The following is a 16,167-nucleotide window of genomic DNA, read 5'->3' as shown; positions in this document are numbered from 1 at the left end:
AAGACCATTAAAACACACGGATCTTCGAAGGATGGAACGCAGTCTTGGGAGGAGATGGCTCTTAAGGAGCCACTAGATTGTAAGCTCCTTGAGGGTAGGGTTTGTGTGGTTTTATTAACTCTATCCTCTAGACTGTAAACTCATTATGGACAGGGAATGTGTCTAATTGTGCCGTATTGTATGCTCCCAAGCGCTTAGTTCAGTGCTCTGCACATAGTAAGCGCTCAATAAATACCACCGTTTGTATTGTACTCCTCTAGACTGACTGTAAGCTCACTATAGGCAGGGAATGTTATACTGTTATATTGTAATAATAATAATAATGATGGCATTTGTTAAGCGCTTACTATGTGCGAAGCACTGTTCTAAGTGCTGGGGGGGATGCAAGGTGATCAGGTTCATTCATTCATTCATTCATTCAATCGTATTTATTGAGCGTTTACTGTGTGCAGAGCACTGTACTAAGCGCTTCGGAAGTCCAAGTTGGCAACATCTAGAGACGGTCATCATCATCATCAATCGTATTTATTGAGCGCTTACTGTGTGCACAGCACTATACTAAGCGCTTGGGAAGTCCAAGTTGGCAACATCTAGAGACGGTCCCTATCCAACAGTGGGCTCACAGTCTAGAATGGGGAGACAGACGACAAAACAAAACATATTAACAGAATAAAATAAATAGAATAAATATGTACAAGTAAAATAAATAGAGTAATAAATACGTACAATTGGGGCTTACAGTCTTCATCCCCATTTTACAGATGAGGTCACTGAAGCCCAGAGAAGTGAAGTGACTTGCCCAAAGTCACACAGCCGACAAGTGGTGGAGCCGGGATTAGAACCCATGACCTCTGGCTCCCAAGCCTGTGCTCTTTCCACTGGGCCACACTGCTTCTCTTTAGTATAGCGCCTTGCACATGGTAAGGGCTTAATAAATACGATTCATCTGACTGATTCCCCCAAGCTCTGAGTAGAGTACTGTACAAAGAAAATACTCGCAGATCTTATGGATTGATAGAGCATTATTGCCAACACGAGGGCCGTTGTCTCCATCGCTCTGCTCTTCCACACTCTCCAGACAACAAGAACCCCAAAATTCAGCTGTCCACAGAGAGAGAAAATTGGAGGGGTTAAGCTCCTCAGACTGTAAGTTCGCTGTGGGCAGGGAATGTGTCTGTTTATTATTATTATATGCTACTCTCCCAAGCACTTAATGCAGTGCTTTAAACACAGAACTCAATAAAGAAGACTGCCTGACAGACAATAAACACAATGATACACCGCTCTGGACATAATTTCTCTTTAGAATAATAGCTCCTCGAAGATGAAGTGGAAATCGAATAGTTTTCTTCTGGTTTCGTTTCTTGCGCTAAGTCAGTTCGGTAGGCGGTCATTCTCCGATTCCAGGAAAGGCAGCGGACTCCGGGGCTAGCGCTCGATAAATACTACGGATCGATTACCGATTTTTGGATCGTTGTTTTGTGTTTAAAGTTTAATGTCAAAGTCTACAGATTGAAATAAAATTTATCAATATTCGTAAAATCAGGGTGATTTTAATGCTGCGACTTCTGGGTGATTCAAGGAAATGTTACCGTGTTTGGACAGCCGGGCGCAATACTTCCAGGAGGAATTCGTCCCTCTGCTCAGGGAAATAATGAGGATAAGAGTCATCTCTAAGTGCTTAGTACAGTGCTCTGCACACAGTAAACGCTCAATAAATACGATTGATTGATTGATCTCTCTTCTCTCCCTGGATTCTCCGCATCCATCTTTCAGGACTAGTGCCGTCTTTTCCTCCCCATCCCTCCTTCTGCCCCCCTCATACCTTCCCCATTCCTTCCTGCCTTACTCTCATTTATGTTGATACATTTACATTAACCCCCTTCAGAACCTTAATACTATCAACTTGTACTTCCCAAGCGCTTAGTACAGTGCTCTGCACACAGTAAGCGCTCAATAAATACGATTGAATGAATGAATGAATGAATGATGGTATTTGTTAAGCACTGACTATGTCAAGCACTGTTCCCTAATTTTGCCTTTATGGTCAATCAATCAATCGTATTTATTGAGCGCTTACTGTGTGCAGAGCACTGTACTAAGCGCTTGGGAAGTACAAGTTGGCGACATATAAAGTCCCTACCCAACGGTGGTCCAACCTAAAGGTGCAGTGACAATATGTGTTCTGGCAGAACAGAATGAAATGTTTATTAATAATAATATTGATAATTATCATAGCATTCTAGGTGCTGGGGTAAATTCAAGGTGATCAGGTTGTCCCACGTGGGGCTCAAGGTCTTAATCTCCAATCAATCAATCAATCGTATTTATTGAGCGCTTACTGTGTGCAGAGCACTGTATTAAGCGCTTGGGAAGTACAAGTCGGCAACATATAGAGACAGTCCACACCCAACAGTGGGTTCAGAGTCTAAAAGGGGGAGACAGAGAACAAAACCAAACATACTAACAAAATAAAATAAACAGAATAGATATGTACAAGTAAAATAAATAAATAGAGTAATCATCATCATCATCAATCGTATTTATTGAGCGCTTACTATGTGCAGAGCACTGTACTAAGCGCTTGGGAAGTACAAATTGGCAACATATAGAGACAGTCCCTACCCAACAGTGGGCTCACAGTCTAAAAGGGGGAGACAGAGAACAAAACCAAACATACTAACAAAATAACATAAATAGAATAGATATGTACAAATAAAATAAATAAATAGAGTAATAAATCCGTACAAACATATATCCATATATACAGGTGCTGTGGGGAAGGGAAGAAGGTAAGGTGGTGGGGAGGGGAGAGGAAGAAGGGGAAGGAGGAAGTCCAAGTCGGCAATCAATCGATCAATCGTACTGATTGAGCGCTTACTGTGTGCAGAGCACTGGGCTAAGCGCTTGGGAAGTCCAAGTCGGCAATCAATCAATCGTATTGATTGAGCGCTTCCTGTGTGCAGAGCACTGGGCTAAGCGCTTGGGAAGGACAAGTCGGCAACGTAGAGAGACGGTTCCTACCCAACAACGGGCTCACGGCCGAGGAGCGCTTGGTACAGTGCTCTGCACACAGTAAGCGCTCAATCAATACGATTGATTGACAAGGGGGGGCAGAATCAATCATATTTATTGAGCGCTTACTGTGTGCAGAGCACTGTACTAAGCGCTTGGGAAGTACAAGGAACCAGGTGTCAAAATAGTCCCTCCCTCCCTCCTCAGGCCTCCTCAGGCCTCCTGAGGAAGGCCTCCTCAGCCCGCCTCGAGGGGCGCCCGTCAGTCAGTCAGCCCTCGTGCTCCCCCCCAACCCCCCCCCCCCCCCGGCCGGACCGTACCACCGTGGGCCGGCCCGCGGTTCCCCTCGGGAGGAGCCGGCCGGCGGGACGTACCAAGTGTGCGCGCGGGGGGGGGACGGTCCGCCGGCGGGTGGTCGGAGGCTCCGGCGCGCGCCGAGGGCGAAGTGCGAAGACTGAGGGGGAAGGCCCGCGCGCCCCGCGGCCTGCTCCGCCCCGCCCCGCCCCTCAGGCCTCCCCGCCATTTTTGACTTTCGTTTTCCCTTCCGTTTTTCGGTTTCGATTCCCTTCTCTGGAATCAGGAGGTTCCTCCTCCTACCCCTCCCACCTCCTCCTTTTCCTTTAGCATTCACTCAATCGTATTTCTTGAGCGCCTACTGTGTGCAGAACACTGTACTAAGCGCTTGGGAAGTCCAAGTTGGCCACATAGAGAGACGGGTCCCTACCCAACAGTGGGCTCACAGTCTAGAAGGGGGAGACAGAGAACGAAACCAAACCTATTAATAAAATAAAATAAATAGAATAAATATGTATTTATTGAGCACCTACTGTGTGCACAGCACTGGACTAACCGCTTGGGAAGTCCAAGTGGGCAACATAGAGAGACAGTCCCTACCCAACCATTTTACAGATGAGGTAACTGAGGCACAGAGAAGATCAGTGACATGCCTAAAGTCACACAGCTGATAAGTGGCAGAACAGGGATTAGAACCCACGACCTCTGACTCCGAAGCCCGGGCTCATTCATGGAATATTATCTTATGGCATATCATCATCCTCAATCGTATTTATTGAGCGCTTACTATGTGCAGAGCACTGTACTAAGCGCTTGGGAAGTACAAATTGACAACATATAGAGACAGTCCCTACCCAACAGTGGGCTCACAGTCTAAAAGGGGGAAACAGAGAACAAAACCAAACATACTAACAAAATAAAATAAATAGAATAGCTATGTACAAGTAAAATAAATAAATAAATAAATAGAGTAATAAATATGTACAGACATATATACATATATACAGGCATATTGAGGAGTGCCTCTAGACTGTGAGCTCGTGGGAAGGGAATGTGTCTGCCACTATGTCTAGAGAAGCAGCGTGGCTCAGCGGAAAGAGCCCGGGCTTTGGAGTCGGAGGTCATGGGTTCAAATCCCAGCTCTGCCAATTGTCAGCTGTGTGACTTTGGGCAAGTCACTTAACTTCACTGTGCCTCAGTTACCTCATCTGTAAAATGGGGATTGACTGTGAGGCCCCTGTGGGACAATCTGATCACCTTGTATCCACCCCAGTGCTTAGAACAGTGCTTTGCACATAGTAAATGCTTAACAAATGCCATCATTATTATTATTATTAACAATGATAAATGAAACAAGGAATTAATAATGGTGTTGGGGCTGGGGGAGGGAGGGCAGGCCTGGGCAATGCAGCATGGCTCAGTGGAAGGAGCCCGGGCTTTGGAGTCAGAGGTCATGGGTTCAAATCATGCCTCTGCCAATTGTCAGCCGTGTGACTTTGGGCAAGTCACTTCACTTCTCTGGGCCTCAGTTACCTCATCTGTAAAATGGGGAATAAGACTGTGAGGCCCCCGTGGGACAATCTGATCGCATTGTACCTTCCCTCCAGCGCTTAGAACAGTGCTTTGCACATAGTAAGCGCTTAACAAATGCCATCATCATCATTATTATTAATAATAATAACGATAAATGCCACAAGGAATTAATGATGGTGTTGGGGGTGGGAGGGCAGCAGGCCTGGACAATCATCAATTGTATTTATTGAGTGCTTACTGTGTGCAGAGCACTGTACTAAGTGCTTCGGAAGTACAAATTGGCAACATATAGAGACAGTCCCTACCCAACAGTGGGCTCACAGTCTAAACAGCGTGGCTCAGTGGAAAGAGCCCGGGCTTTGGAGTCAGAGGTCATGGGTTCAAATCCCGGCTCTGCCAATTGTCAGCTTGGTGACTTTGGGCAAGTCACTTCACTTCTCTGGGCCTCAGTTACCTCATCTGTAAAATGGGGATTAAGACTGTGAGGCCCCCGTGGGACAATCTGATCACATTGTATCCCCCTAGCGCTTAGAACAGTGCTTTGCACATAGTAAGCGCTTAACAAATGCCATCATCATCATCATTATTATTAATAATAATGATAAATGCCGAAAGGAATTAATGATGGTGTTGGGGGTGGGAGGGCAGCAGGCCTGGACAATGCAGCGTGGCTCGGTGGAAAGAGCCCGGGCTTTGGAGTCAGAGGTCGTGGGTTCAAATCCCGGCTCCGCCCCTTGTCAGCTGTGTGACTTTGGGCAAGTCACTTCCCTTCTCTGGGCCTCAGTCACCTCATCTGTAAAATGGGGATGGAGACTATGAGCCCCCCCCATGGGACAACCTGATCACCTTGTAACCTCCCCAGCGCTTAGAACAGTGCTTTGCACATAGTAAGCGCTTAATAAATGTCATCGTCATTATTATTATTATTATTATTATTATTATTAATGCACCGCGCAGGGGGGAGGGGCCAGGCGGGCCTCTTGGCCACCCGCGGCTCCCGAAGGCCCCGGCTGAGCCGAAGCCGAGCCGAAGTCGAGCCGAAGCTGAGCCGAAGCCGAAGCCGAAGCCGAAGCTGAGCCGAAGCTGACCCGAATCTGGGGCCGAGCCCGAGCCGAAGCTGACCCGAATCTGAGGCCGAGCCCAAGCCGAAGCTGAGCCGAAGCCGAGCCGAAGCCGAAGCTGAGCCGAAGCTGACCCGAATCTGAGGCCGAGCCCGAGCCGAAGATGACCCGAATCTGAGGCCGAGCCCGAGCCGAAGCTGAGCCGAGGCCGAGCCGAAGCCGAGCCCTAGCCGAAGCTGACCCGAACCCGAGGCCGAGCCGAAGTCGAAGCCGAGCCGAGCCCGAGCCGAAGCTGACCCGAACCCGAGCCGAAGCCGAGCCCGAGCCGAAGCCGAACCGACCCGAACCCGAGCCGAGCCGAGCCCTAGCCGAGCCTGAGCCGAGGCCGAGCCGAAGCTGACCCGAACCCGAGCGGAAGCAGAGCCCAAGCCGAAACTGAGCCGAGCCTGAGCCGAAGCTGACCCGAACCCGAGCCGAAGCCGAGCCGAAGCCGAAGCCGAGCCCGAGCCGAGGCCGAGCCGATTGGTCGCTCCGAACTTGGGCCTTCGGGAAACGAAAGTTGTCGGGGCGGTTCCGGGGGAGGGAGGGAGGGAGGAAGGGGCGGCGGCCCGGACGGCGCAGAGCGGGGCAGAGGCGGCCGGCGCTCCGCCCCCCCACCCCGACACGCGGGCGGGACAACGGACGAACGGACGGGCGGACGGACGGACGAGCAGCGCGAGGAGCGGCTTTACCCCGAGAGGTAAAACCCGGCGCGCCGCTCGGGCCTTCCCTCCCTCCCTCCCTCCCTCCCTCCCTATTGTGCGCGGCCTCGCTTTCCCGCTGCCAGCCGCGGCGGGGCCCGCAAACCCGCCTCCTTCCCGGAGAGGCCCGGAGAGGACGATCGCAGTGGGGGCGGAGCGCGGAGCCCGGGGCCCGGGGCAGCGGCCTGCACGCTCACCGGCCCGTTCCCCCGCCTGCCGGGCCCGGCCTGCCGGCCTGCCCGCCGGGCCCTGCCCGCCTGCGCGGCGCGGCCGGGCGGCCCTGCAGTCCCGCCGCCGGCCGCCAGGGGGCGCCGCGCCCAGCCCGGAGCGCCATGCGGCTCTCGGGCACCGGGGGGTTTCGGAGGGCCTCGCAGGACTTTGGGCTTCGGAGGGCTTCGGGTTTGGGAGGGCCTCGGCCTTCGGAGGGCTTCGGAGGACTTCGGGCTTCGGATGGCCTCGGCCTTCGGAGGGCTTCGGGCCTCGGAGGGCTTCGGAGGGCTTCGGGCGTCGGAGGACTGGGCCTCGGAGGGCGTCGGGGAGCTTCGGGCTTCGGAGGGCGTCGGAGGGCTTCGGGCTTAGGAGGTCGTCGGAGGGCTTCGGGCTTCGGAGGGCGTCGGAGGCGTTCGGAGGGCTTCGGAGGGCTTCGGGCGTCGGAGGACTGGGCCTCGGAGGGCGTCGGGGAGCTTCGGGCTTCGGAGGGCGTCGGAGGGCTTCGGGTCTCGGGTTTCGGAGGGCTTCGGGCTTAGGAGGGCGTCGGAGGCGTTCGGAGGGCTTCGGGCTTAGGAGGGCTTCAGGTCTCGGGGTTCCGAGGGCTTTGGGCTTAGGAGGGCGTCGGAGGGCTTCGGGCTTCGGAGGACTTCGGACTTCGGAGGGCCTCGGAGGCGTTCGGAGGCGTTCGGAGGGCGTCGGGGAGCTTCGGGTTTCGGAGGGCTTCGGGTCTCGGGTTTCGGAGGGTTTAGGGCGTCGGAGGACTTTGGGCTTCGGAGGGCCTCGGAGGCGTTCGGAGGGCGTCGGAGGGCGTCGGGCGCGTTCGGAGGGCTTCGGAGGGCGTCGGGCCTCGGAGGCGGTCGGAGGGGCTCGGAGGGCGTCGGGCGCGTTCGGAGGGGCTCGGAGGGCGTCGGGCGCGTTCGGAGGGGTTCGGGCGCGTTCGGAGGGGTTCGGAGAGTTTCGGAGGGCGTCGGTCCCCGGGCCCGTCCTTTGTCCGGACAGGCAGGCCTCGGGAGCGGGGGGCGCTTACCGTGTGCGCAACACTGGGCTAAGCGCTGAGGAAGTACAAGTTGGCAACATAGAACCCCGGGAGCCCCTTGGAGCCCGGCTCCGCCACAGCAATCAATCAATCAATCAGTCAATCAATCCATCCTATTTATTGAGCGCTTACCGTGTGCAGAGCACTGCACTAAGCGCCTGGGAACTACAAACTGGCAACATGTAGAGCCACAGGCTAGAAGGCCGAACGCCCCATGTCTGCCGCGTGACCTTGGGCAAGTCACTTCACCTCTCTGAGCCTCAGTTCCCTCATCTGTGAAATGGGGATGAAGACTGTGAGCCCCCCGTGGGGCAACCTCATCACTTTGCATCCCCCGCAGCGCTTAGAACAGTGCTTTGCACATAGTAAGCGCTTAATCAATCAATCAATCAATCGTATTTATTGAGCGCTTACTATGTGCAGAGCACTGTACTAAGCGCTTAACAAATGCCAACATTATTATTATTATTATTATTATTATTCTGGAGGGACCGTCCCTATATGTTGCCAGCTTGCACTCCCCAAGCGCTTAGTCCAGTGCCCTGCACACAGTAAGCGCTCAATAAATACGATTGAATGAACGAATGACCACTGCCCTAAATGCTGACCACTTATTATTATCATCATCATCAATCAATCAATCAATCAATCGTATTTATTGAGCGTTTACTGTGTGCAGAGCACTGTACTAAGCGCTTGGGAAGTCCAAGCTGGCAACATCTAGAGACAGTCCCTACCCAACAGTGGGCTCACAGTCTAGAAGGGGGAGACAGAGAACAAAACAAAACATATTAACAAAACAAAATAAATAGAATAGATATGTACAAGTAAAATAAATAGAGTAATAAATACATAAAAACATGGGGGTGAACCGGGAAAAGACCGACAGTCGATCAATCAGTGGTATTTACTGGGCTCTTACTGTGTGCAGAGCACTATAGTAAGCACTTGGGAGAGTATAGAAAGCAAACTTGAAAACTTAAAAAATATTTATTACTTATGCCCTTCATTTTTATTGAGCGCTTACTATCTGTACTAAGCGCTTGGGAAGTACAAATTGGCAACATAGACAGTCCCTACCCGACAGCGGGCTCACAGTCTAAAAGGGGGAGACAGAGAACAAAACCAAACATACCAACAAAATAAAAATAAATAGAATTATTATGCGCAGAACACTGTACTAACCGCCTGGGAGAGATCCGCCCACCCTCCCATGCTTCCCTCTGCGTTGCAATGGAGACATTCCTAATAATAATAACAATTTTGGTATTTGTTAAGCCCTTACTATGTGCAAAGCACTGTTATAAGCACTGGGGAGGATACAAGGTGATCAGGTTGTCCCACGGGGGGCTCACAGTCTTCATCCCCATTTTACAGAAGAGGGAACTGAGGCCCAGAGAAGTGAAGTGACTTGCCCAAAGTCACACAGCTGACAAGCGGCGGAGCTGGGATTTGAACCCACGGCCTCTGACTCCAAAGCCCGGGCTCTTTCCACTGGGCCACGCTGCTTCCCCGTTAAGCGCTTACCATGTGCAAAGCACTGTTCTAGGCGCTGGGGAGGATACAAGGGGATCAGGTTGTCCCACGGGGGCCTCACAGTCTTCATCCCTGTTTTACAGAGGAGGCAACTGAGGCCCGGAGAAGTGAAGTGACTTGCCCAAAGTCACACAGCTGACAAGCGGCGGAGCCGGGATTTGAACACGTGACCAGCGTGGCTCAGTGGAGAGAGCGCGGGCTTGGGAGTCAGAGGTCATGGGTTCTAATCCCGGCTACGCTGCTTGTCAGCTGTGTGACTTTGGGCAAGTCACTTGGCTTCTCTGGACCTCAGTTACCTCATCTGTAAATTGGGGATTAAGACTGTGAGCCCAATGTGGGACAACCTGATCACCTTGTAACCTCCTCAGCGCTTAGAACAGTGCTTTGCACATAGTAAGCGCTTAATGAATGCCATTATTATTATTATTATTATTATTAGAAGCAGCATGGCTCAGTGGAAAGAGCCTGGGCTTGGGAGTCAGAGGTCATGGGTTCTAATCCCGGCTCCGCCACTTGTCAGCCGTGTGACTTTGGGCAAGCCACGTAACCTGTGCCTCAGTGACCTCATCTGTAAAATGGGGTTTAAGACTGTGAGCCCCCCGTGGGACAACCTGATCACCTTGTATCCCCCCAGCGCTTAGAACAGTGCTTTGCACATCGTAAGCGCTTAACAAACACCATCATCATCATTATTATTATTATTAGAAGCAGCGTGGCTCAGTGGAAAGAGCCTGGGCTTGGGAGTCAGAGGTCATGGGTTCTAATCCCGGCTCCGCCACTTGTCAGCCGTGTGACTTTGGGCAAGCCACGTAACCTGTGCCTCAGTGACCTCATCTGTAAAATGGGGTTTAAGACTGTGAGCCCCCCGTGGGACAACCTGATCACCTTGCATCCCCCCCAGCGCTTAGAACAGTGCTTCGCACATAGTAAGCGCTTAACAAATACCATCATCATCATCATCATCATGACCTCTCCCAAGCCCGGACCCGTTCCACTGAGCCACACTGCTTCTCATTCAGTCATTCAATCGTCTTTATTGAGCGCTTACTGTGTGCAGAGCGCTGGACTAAGCGCTTGGAAAGTACAAGCAGGAGAAGCCACGTGGCTCAGTGGAAAGAGCCCGGGCTTGGGAGTCAGAGGTCGTGGGTTCAAATCCCTGCCCTGCCCCTTGTCAGCTGTGTGACTTTGGGCAAGTCACTTTTAACTCATTTGTTCCTCAGTTCCCTCATCTGTAAAATGGGGATTAAGACTGAGCCCCCCGTGGGACAACCTGATCACCTTGTATCCCCCCCCAGCACTTAGAACAGTGCTTTGCACATAGTAAGCGCTTAACCAATACCAACATTATTATTACAAATCAATCAATCGTATTTATTGAGCGCTTACTGTGTGCAGAGCACTGTGCTAAGCACTTGGGAAGTACAAGTTGGCAACATATAGAGACGGTCCCTACCCAACAGTGGGCTCACAGTCTAAAAGGGGGAGACAGAGAACAAAACCAAACATACGAACAAAGTAAAATAAATAGAATAGATATGTACAAGTAAAATAAATAAATAGAGTAATAAATATGTACAAACATATATCCATATATACAGGTGCTGTGGGGAAGGGAAGGAGGTAAGATGCGGGGGATGGAGAGGGGGACGAGGGGGAGAGGAAGGAAGGGGCTCAGTCTGGGAAGGCCTCCTGGAGGAGGTGAGCTATCATCATCATAATAATAATAATGATGGCATTTGTTAAGCACTTACTATGTGCAAAGCACTGTTCTAAGCGCCGGGGGGGATACAGTGTGATCAAGTTGTCCCACGTGGGGCTCACAGTCTTAATCCCCATTTTTACAGATGAGGTAACTGAGGCTCAGAGAAGTGAAGTGACTTGCCCAAGGTCACACAGCAGACATGTGGCGGAGCCGGGATTTGAACCCATGACCTCTGACTCCAAAGCCCATGCCCTTTCCCCTGAGCCATCATCATCAATCGTATTTATTGAGCGCTTACCGTGTGCAGAGCACTGTACTAAGCGCTTGGGAAGTACGAATTGGCAACACATAGAGATAAATAAATAATCTCGTCTGTAAAATGGATATGAAGACTGTGAGCCCCACGTGGGGCAATCTGATTACCTTGTATCTACCTCAGCGCTTAGAGCAGTGCTTGGCACGTAGTAAGCGCTTAACAAATACCATCATTATTAAGCACTTAGTACAGTGTGCTGCACACAGTAAGCGCTCAGTGAATACGATTGAATGAATGAATGAATGTGCAGGACACTGTACTAAGCACTTGGGAGAGGCCCCCCCACCCTCCCATGCTTCCCTCTGCATTGCAATGGAGACACGCACTGGCTCTTTCCAATGCTGATCAATCCTTTAATGCTTTGCTTTTCGGTGCTTTAGCGAAGCTTTAGGGGAAAGAGCCCGGGCTTGGGAGTCAGAGGTCATGGGTTCAAATCCCAACTCCACCACCTGTCAGCTGTGTGACTCTGGGCAAGCCACACTTCCCTTCTCGGGGCCTCAGTTCCCTCCTCTGGAAAATGGGGACTGAACCTGCGAGCCCCCCGTGGGACAACCTGATCACCTTAGAGAAGCGGCGTGGCTCAGTGGAAGGAGCTCGGGCTTGGGAGTCAGGGGTCTTGGGTTCTAATCCTGGCTCTGCCACTTGTCTGCAGTGACTTTGGGCAAGTCACTTCCCTTCTCTGGGCCTCAGTTACCTCATCTGGAAAATGGGGATGAAGACTGTGAGCCCCATGTGGGACAGCCTCATTACCTTGTATGCCCCCCCCAGCGCTTAGAATAGTGCTTGGCGCTATTAAGCGCTTAACAAATGTCATCATCATTATTATTATTATTGTTGTTCTGTGAGCCCACTGTTGGGTAGGGACTGTCTCTATATGTTGCCAATTTGTACTTCCCAAGCGCTTAGTACAGTGCCCTGCACATAGTAAGCGCTCAATCAATGCGATTGATGATGATGATCTATCCCAGAGCGTAGAAGAGTGCTCGGCACATAGTAAGCGCCTAACGAATACCATTAAAAAAAATCCATCCTAATTGTTGAGCACTTACTATGTGCTGAGCTCTGTCCTAAGCTTTTGGGAGCGATCCACCCTTGGGCTTCCTTCTTCATTGCAGTAAGGACAGCCACCGGCTCGCACCTATGCTGATCTCGCAATAAATTTATTGATAAATAAGCAAATCATATAAATAAATAAATTATATAATAAATTACAATAAATAAATTATATAATAAATTATATAAATAAATTAATTTATTTATAAATAAATTATAAATAAATTTAAATAAATTTATTGATCTCGCGCTCAATAAATACGATTGATGATGATGATGCATTGCAATAAGGACATCCACTGGCTCTTTCCAGTGCTGTTCAATCGCTTGTAATCGTTGGGCCCTCACTTTGTGCAGACCACTGTGCTAAGCGCTTAGGACAGGGTCCCCTCCCCCCTTTTGTTTCCTTCTGCATTGCAATAAGGACGTCCACCGGCCCTCTCCTTTACTGATCTTGCAATCAGTCATAGTTATTGAGTGCTTACTATGTGCGGAGCGTTATACCAAGCAGCGGTGAGAACTCCTCTCCCCCTCTACTTTCTGCTGCAATGCAATAAGGACATCCACCTGCCCGCTCCTATGCTGATCAGTCGGTCATAATTTCAGAGAGCTTACTCTGTGCAGAGCACTGTACTAAGCGCTTGGAGGAGACCTCCCAGACTGAGCCCCTTCCTTCCTCGCCCCCGTCTCCATCCCCCCATCTTACCTCCTTCCCTTCCCCACAGCACCTGTATATATGTCTATCTGTTTGTACACATTTATTACTCTATTTATTTTTTTATTTTACTTGTACCTATCTATTCTATTTATTTTATTTTGTTAGTATGTTTGGTTTTGTTCTCTGTCTCCCCCTTTTAGACTGTAGAGCTTACTCTGCGCAGAGCACTGTACTAAGCGCTTGGAGGAGACCTCCCAGACTGAGCCCCTTCCTTCCTCTCCCCCCCCCTCCATCCCCCATCTTACCTCCTTCCCTTCCCCACAGCACCTGTATATATGTCTATCTGTTTGTACAGATTTATTACTCTATTTTTTTATTTTACTTGTACCTATCTATTCTATTTATTTTATTTTGTTAGTATGTTTGGTTTTGTTCCCCGTCTCCCCCTATTAGACCGTGAGCCCACTGTTGGGTAGGGGCTGTCTCTATATGTTGCCAACTTGTACTTTTCCCAAGCGCTTAGTACAGTGCTCTGCACACAGTAAGCGCTCAATAAATACGATCGATGATGAGGATGATGACCTCCTTCCCCTTTGCTTCCTTCTGTATTGCAATAGGGACATCCACTGGCCCTCTTCTAAGCTGATATACCTCAGCCATGCCCTGTTTGAGGGTTTGGGGGGTGTGCCACACTTTTCCGGGTGACAGCAGCCTGGCCTGGGCGTTCAAAGGTGGTCGCCCCTCTTCTGGCCTCCATTCCACCTAGGAGACCCTTAAAAATTAAAAAAAGAAAGAGAAAGGTCATGGGTTCTAATCCCAGCTCCGCTGCTTGTCTGCCCTGTGGCCTTGGGCAAGTTACTTTTGTGTGCCTCAGTGACCTCGTCTCTAAAATGGGGCTTAAAACTGCACCCTATGTGAGACCGGGACTAGGTCCGACCCGATTTGCTTGTATCATCATCATCATCATCAATCGTATTTATTGAGCGCTTACTATGTGCAGAGCACTGTACTAAGCACTTGGGAAGTACAAGTATCCACCCCAGCACTTAGTACAGCTCCTGGCATCTAGTAAAAACATAACAAATTCCATAATAATAAATGTTGTGTCTTCCTGAGCTCCGAAGAGAGCGTGGAAAGAGCAGCCAGGTAATGATAATGATGGTATTTAAGTGCTAATTATTTGATAAGTTGAAGCAGCGTGGCTCAGTAGGAAAGAGCACAGGCTTTGGAGTCAGAGTCATGGGTTCAAATCCCGGCTCCGCCAGTTGTCAGCTGTGTGACTTAACTTCTCTGTGCCTCAGTTACCTCCCCTGTAAAATGGGGATGAAGACTGTGAGCCCCACGAGGGACAACCTGATCACCTTGTAACCACCCCAGCGCTTAGAACAGTGCTTTGCACATAGTAAGCGCTTAATAAATGCCATTATTATTATTATTATAAGTTCTGTACTAAGAGCTGGGTTAGATACAAGATCATCAGGTTGATAATAATAATAATAGTGGTATTTGTTAAGCACTTACTATGTGCAAAGCACTGTTCTAAGCGCTGGGGGGGATGCAAGGTGATCAGGTTGTCCCACGTGGGGCTCACTGTCTTCATCCCCATTTTACTGGTGAGGTAACTGAGGCTCAGAGAAGTGAAGTGACTTGCCCAAAGTCGCACAGCAGACATGTGGTGGAGCTGGGATTTGAACCCATGACCTTTGACTCCCAAGCCTGCGCTCTTTCCACTGAGCCACGCTGCTTCTCCACCCTGATGCACCTGGGGCTCACCATCTAAGGAGGAGAGAGAACAGATAGTGAATCTCCATTTCACAGGTGAAGAAATTGAGGCACAGAGAGGTGAAGCGACTCGCCCAAATCACACAGTAGGCAAATGGCAGAGGCAGAATTAGAACCCTGGTCCTCTGACTCTTGCTCGCTCTTTCCCCCAGGCCGTGTTTTTTTTTTTTTCTCAACAAGGATAGCATTGGTCCTTCCTATTTCGCTAGACCATGGCTTCCGGAGAAGCCGTTTTAGAGGAAGACGTTAATAACGTTCAGAGTGATGCTGACGAGGACAGTGAGCCCGAAGAAATTTTCTCATCGGTGGGGGACTCTAAGGCGTCCAGTACAGCGGAATATGGAGGAAAAGCACAGCACGACTCTGAGGCTGATAGAGGAGATTGCAAAGGAACTGAGTCGCAAAATCCAGGTGAGAAAACCTACTTTGATTGCTCAAGTCCCTCCTTAATGATTCATTCAATCGTGTTTATTGAGCGCCTGCTGCGTGCAGAGCACTGTACTAAGCGCTTGGGATGTCCAAGTCGGCGACATGTAGGGACGGTCACTACCCACCAACAGGCCATTCTGCTGCGAGAGATAGTCTCAAATTGCATTTTAGATAGAACACAATTAAAAAAGGGAATTTGGGAGGGTTGTTCCAACTTCATGAGCTTGTCTGGGCTCCGGCGCGTTGGGTTCTCGAAGATGCTGTTTGTCGGAACGGGTGAGTACCGCAGATGAAGTTTTAGACTCTTTTAGACTGTGAGCCCACGGTTGGGTAGGGACTGTCTCTGTATGTTGCCAATTTGTACTTCCCAAGCGCTTAGTACAGTGCTCTGCACATAGTAAGCGCTCAATAAATACGATTGATGATGATGAAGTTTGCCTTAACGCGAGGTGTTGTGAGACTGCCACCCTCGTGTTACAATGCACGTGCTCTTTTTCTCCTTCCTAATCCCCTTTAATTCGGTTTTCTCGAAAATCCATCTATGTGGAATATTCCCCCTTTCCCAGTATATGAGTAGCATTTCCCTGCTTTGGGATCTTCAGGCGTGCGTTCTCCCGAGCTCTCATAGCCCCCTGGAGCGTCCCGGAGTTGGGACCGATGGCTTACACGCCAGTAGTGATGCTTGCTGAGCAGGGATATGCTAATCATCATCATCAATCGTATTTATTGAGCGCTTACTCTGTGCAGAGCACTGTACTAAGCGCTTGGGAAGGACAGATTGGCAACATATTGGCTAATGTGC

The 16,167-nt window shown here is 50.1% G+C and overlaps 1 protein-coding gene across 2 annotated transcripts in view; it reads left to right on the top strand.

The window, feature by feature from the left end:
* The first annotated feature begins 6,594 nt into the window (after positions 1 to 6,594).
* Positions 6,595 to 16,167, top strand: part of LOC119935575 (probable ATP-dependent RNA helicase DDX60) — a 73,508-nt gene continuing 63,935 nt past the window's right edge. The window contains exons 1-2 of one of the 2 annotated variants that reach the window (XM_038754960.1): positions 6,595 to 6,642; positions 15,146 to 15,347. In XM_038754960.1, the coding sequence (XP_038610888.1) occupies positions 15,149 to 15,347 (199 nt within the window). In that variant the 5' untranslated portion in view covers positions 6,595 to 6,642; positions 15,146 to 15,148. Of the gene's footprint in view, positions 6,643 to 15,088; positions 15,348 to 16,167 lie in introns of both variants that reach the window. The other variant, XM_038754959.1, reaches the window with a different exon arrangement.

Source organism: Tachyglossus aculeatus, chromosome 12 (genome assembly GCF_015852505.1).
Source record: "Tachyglossus aculeatus isolate mTacAcu1 chromosome 12, mTacAcu1.pri, whole genome shotgun sequence".
NCBI classification, from domain to species: Eukaryota; Metazoa; Chordata; class Mammalia; order Monotremata; family Tachyglossidae; genus Tachyglossus; species Tachyglossus aculeatus.
Note: the sequence above shows the minus strand (reverse complement) of the source record. Positions and strands in the feature narration are given on the sequence as shown.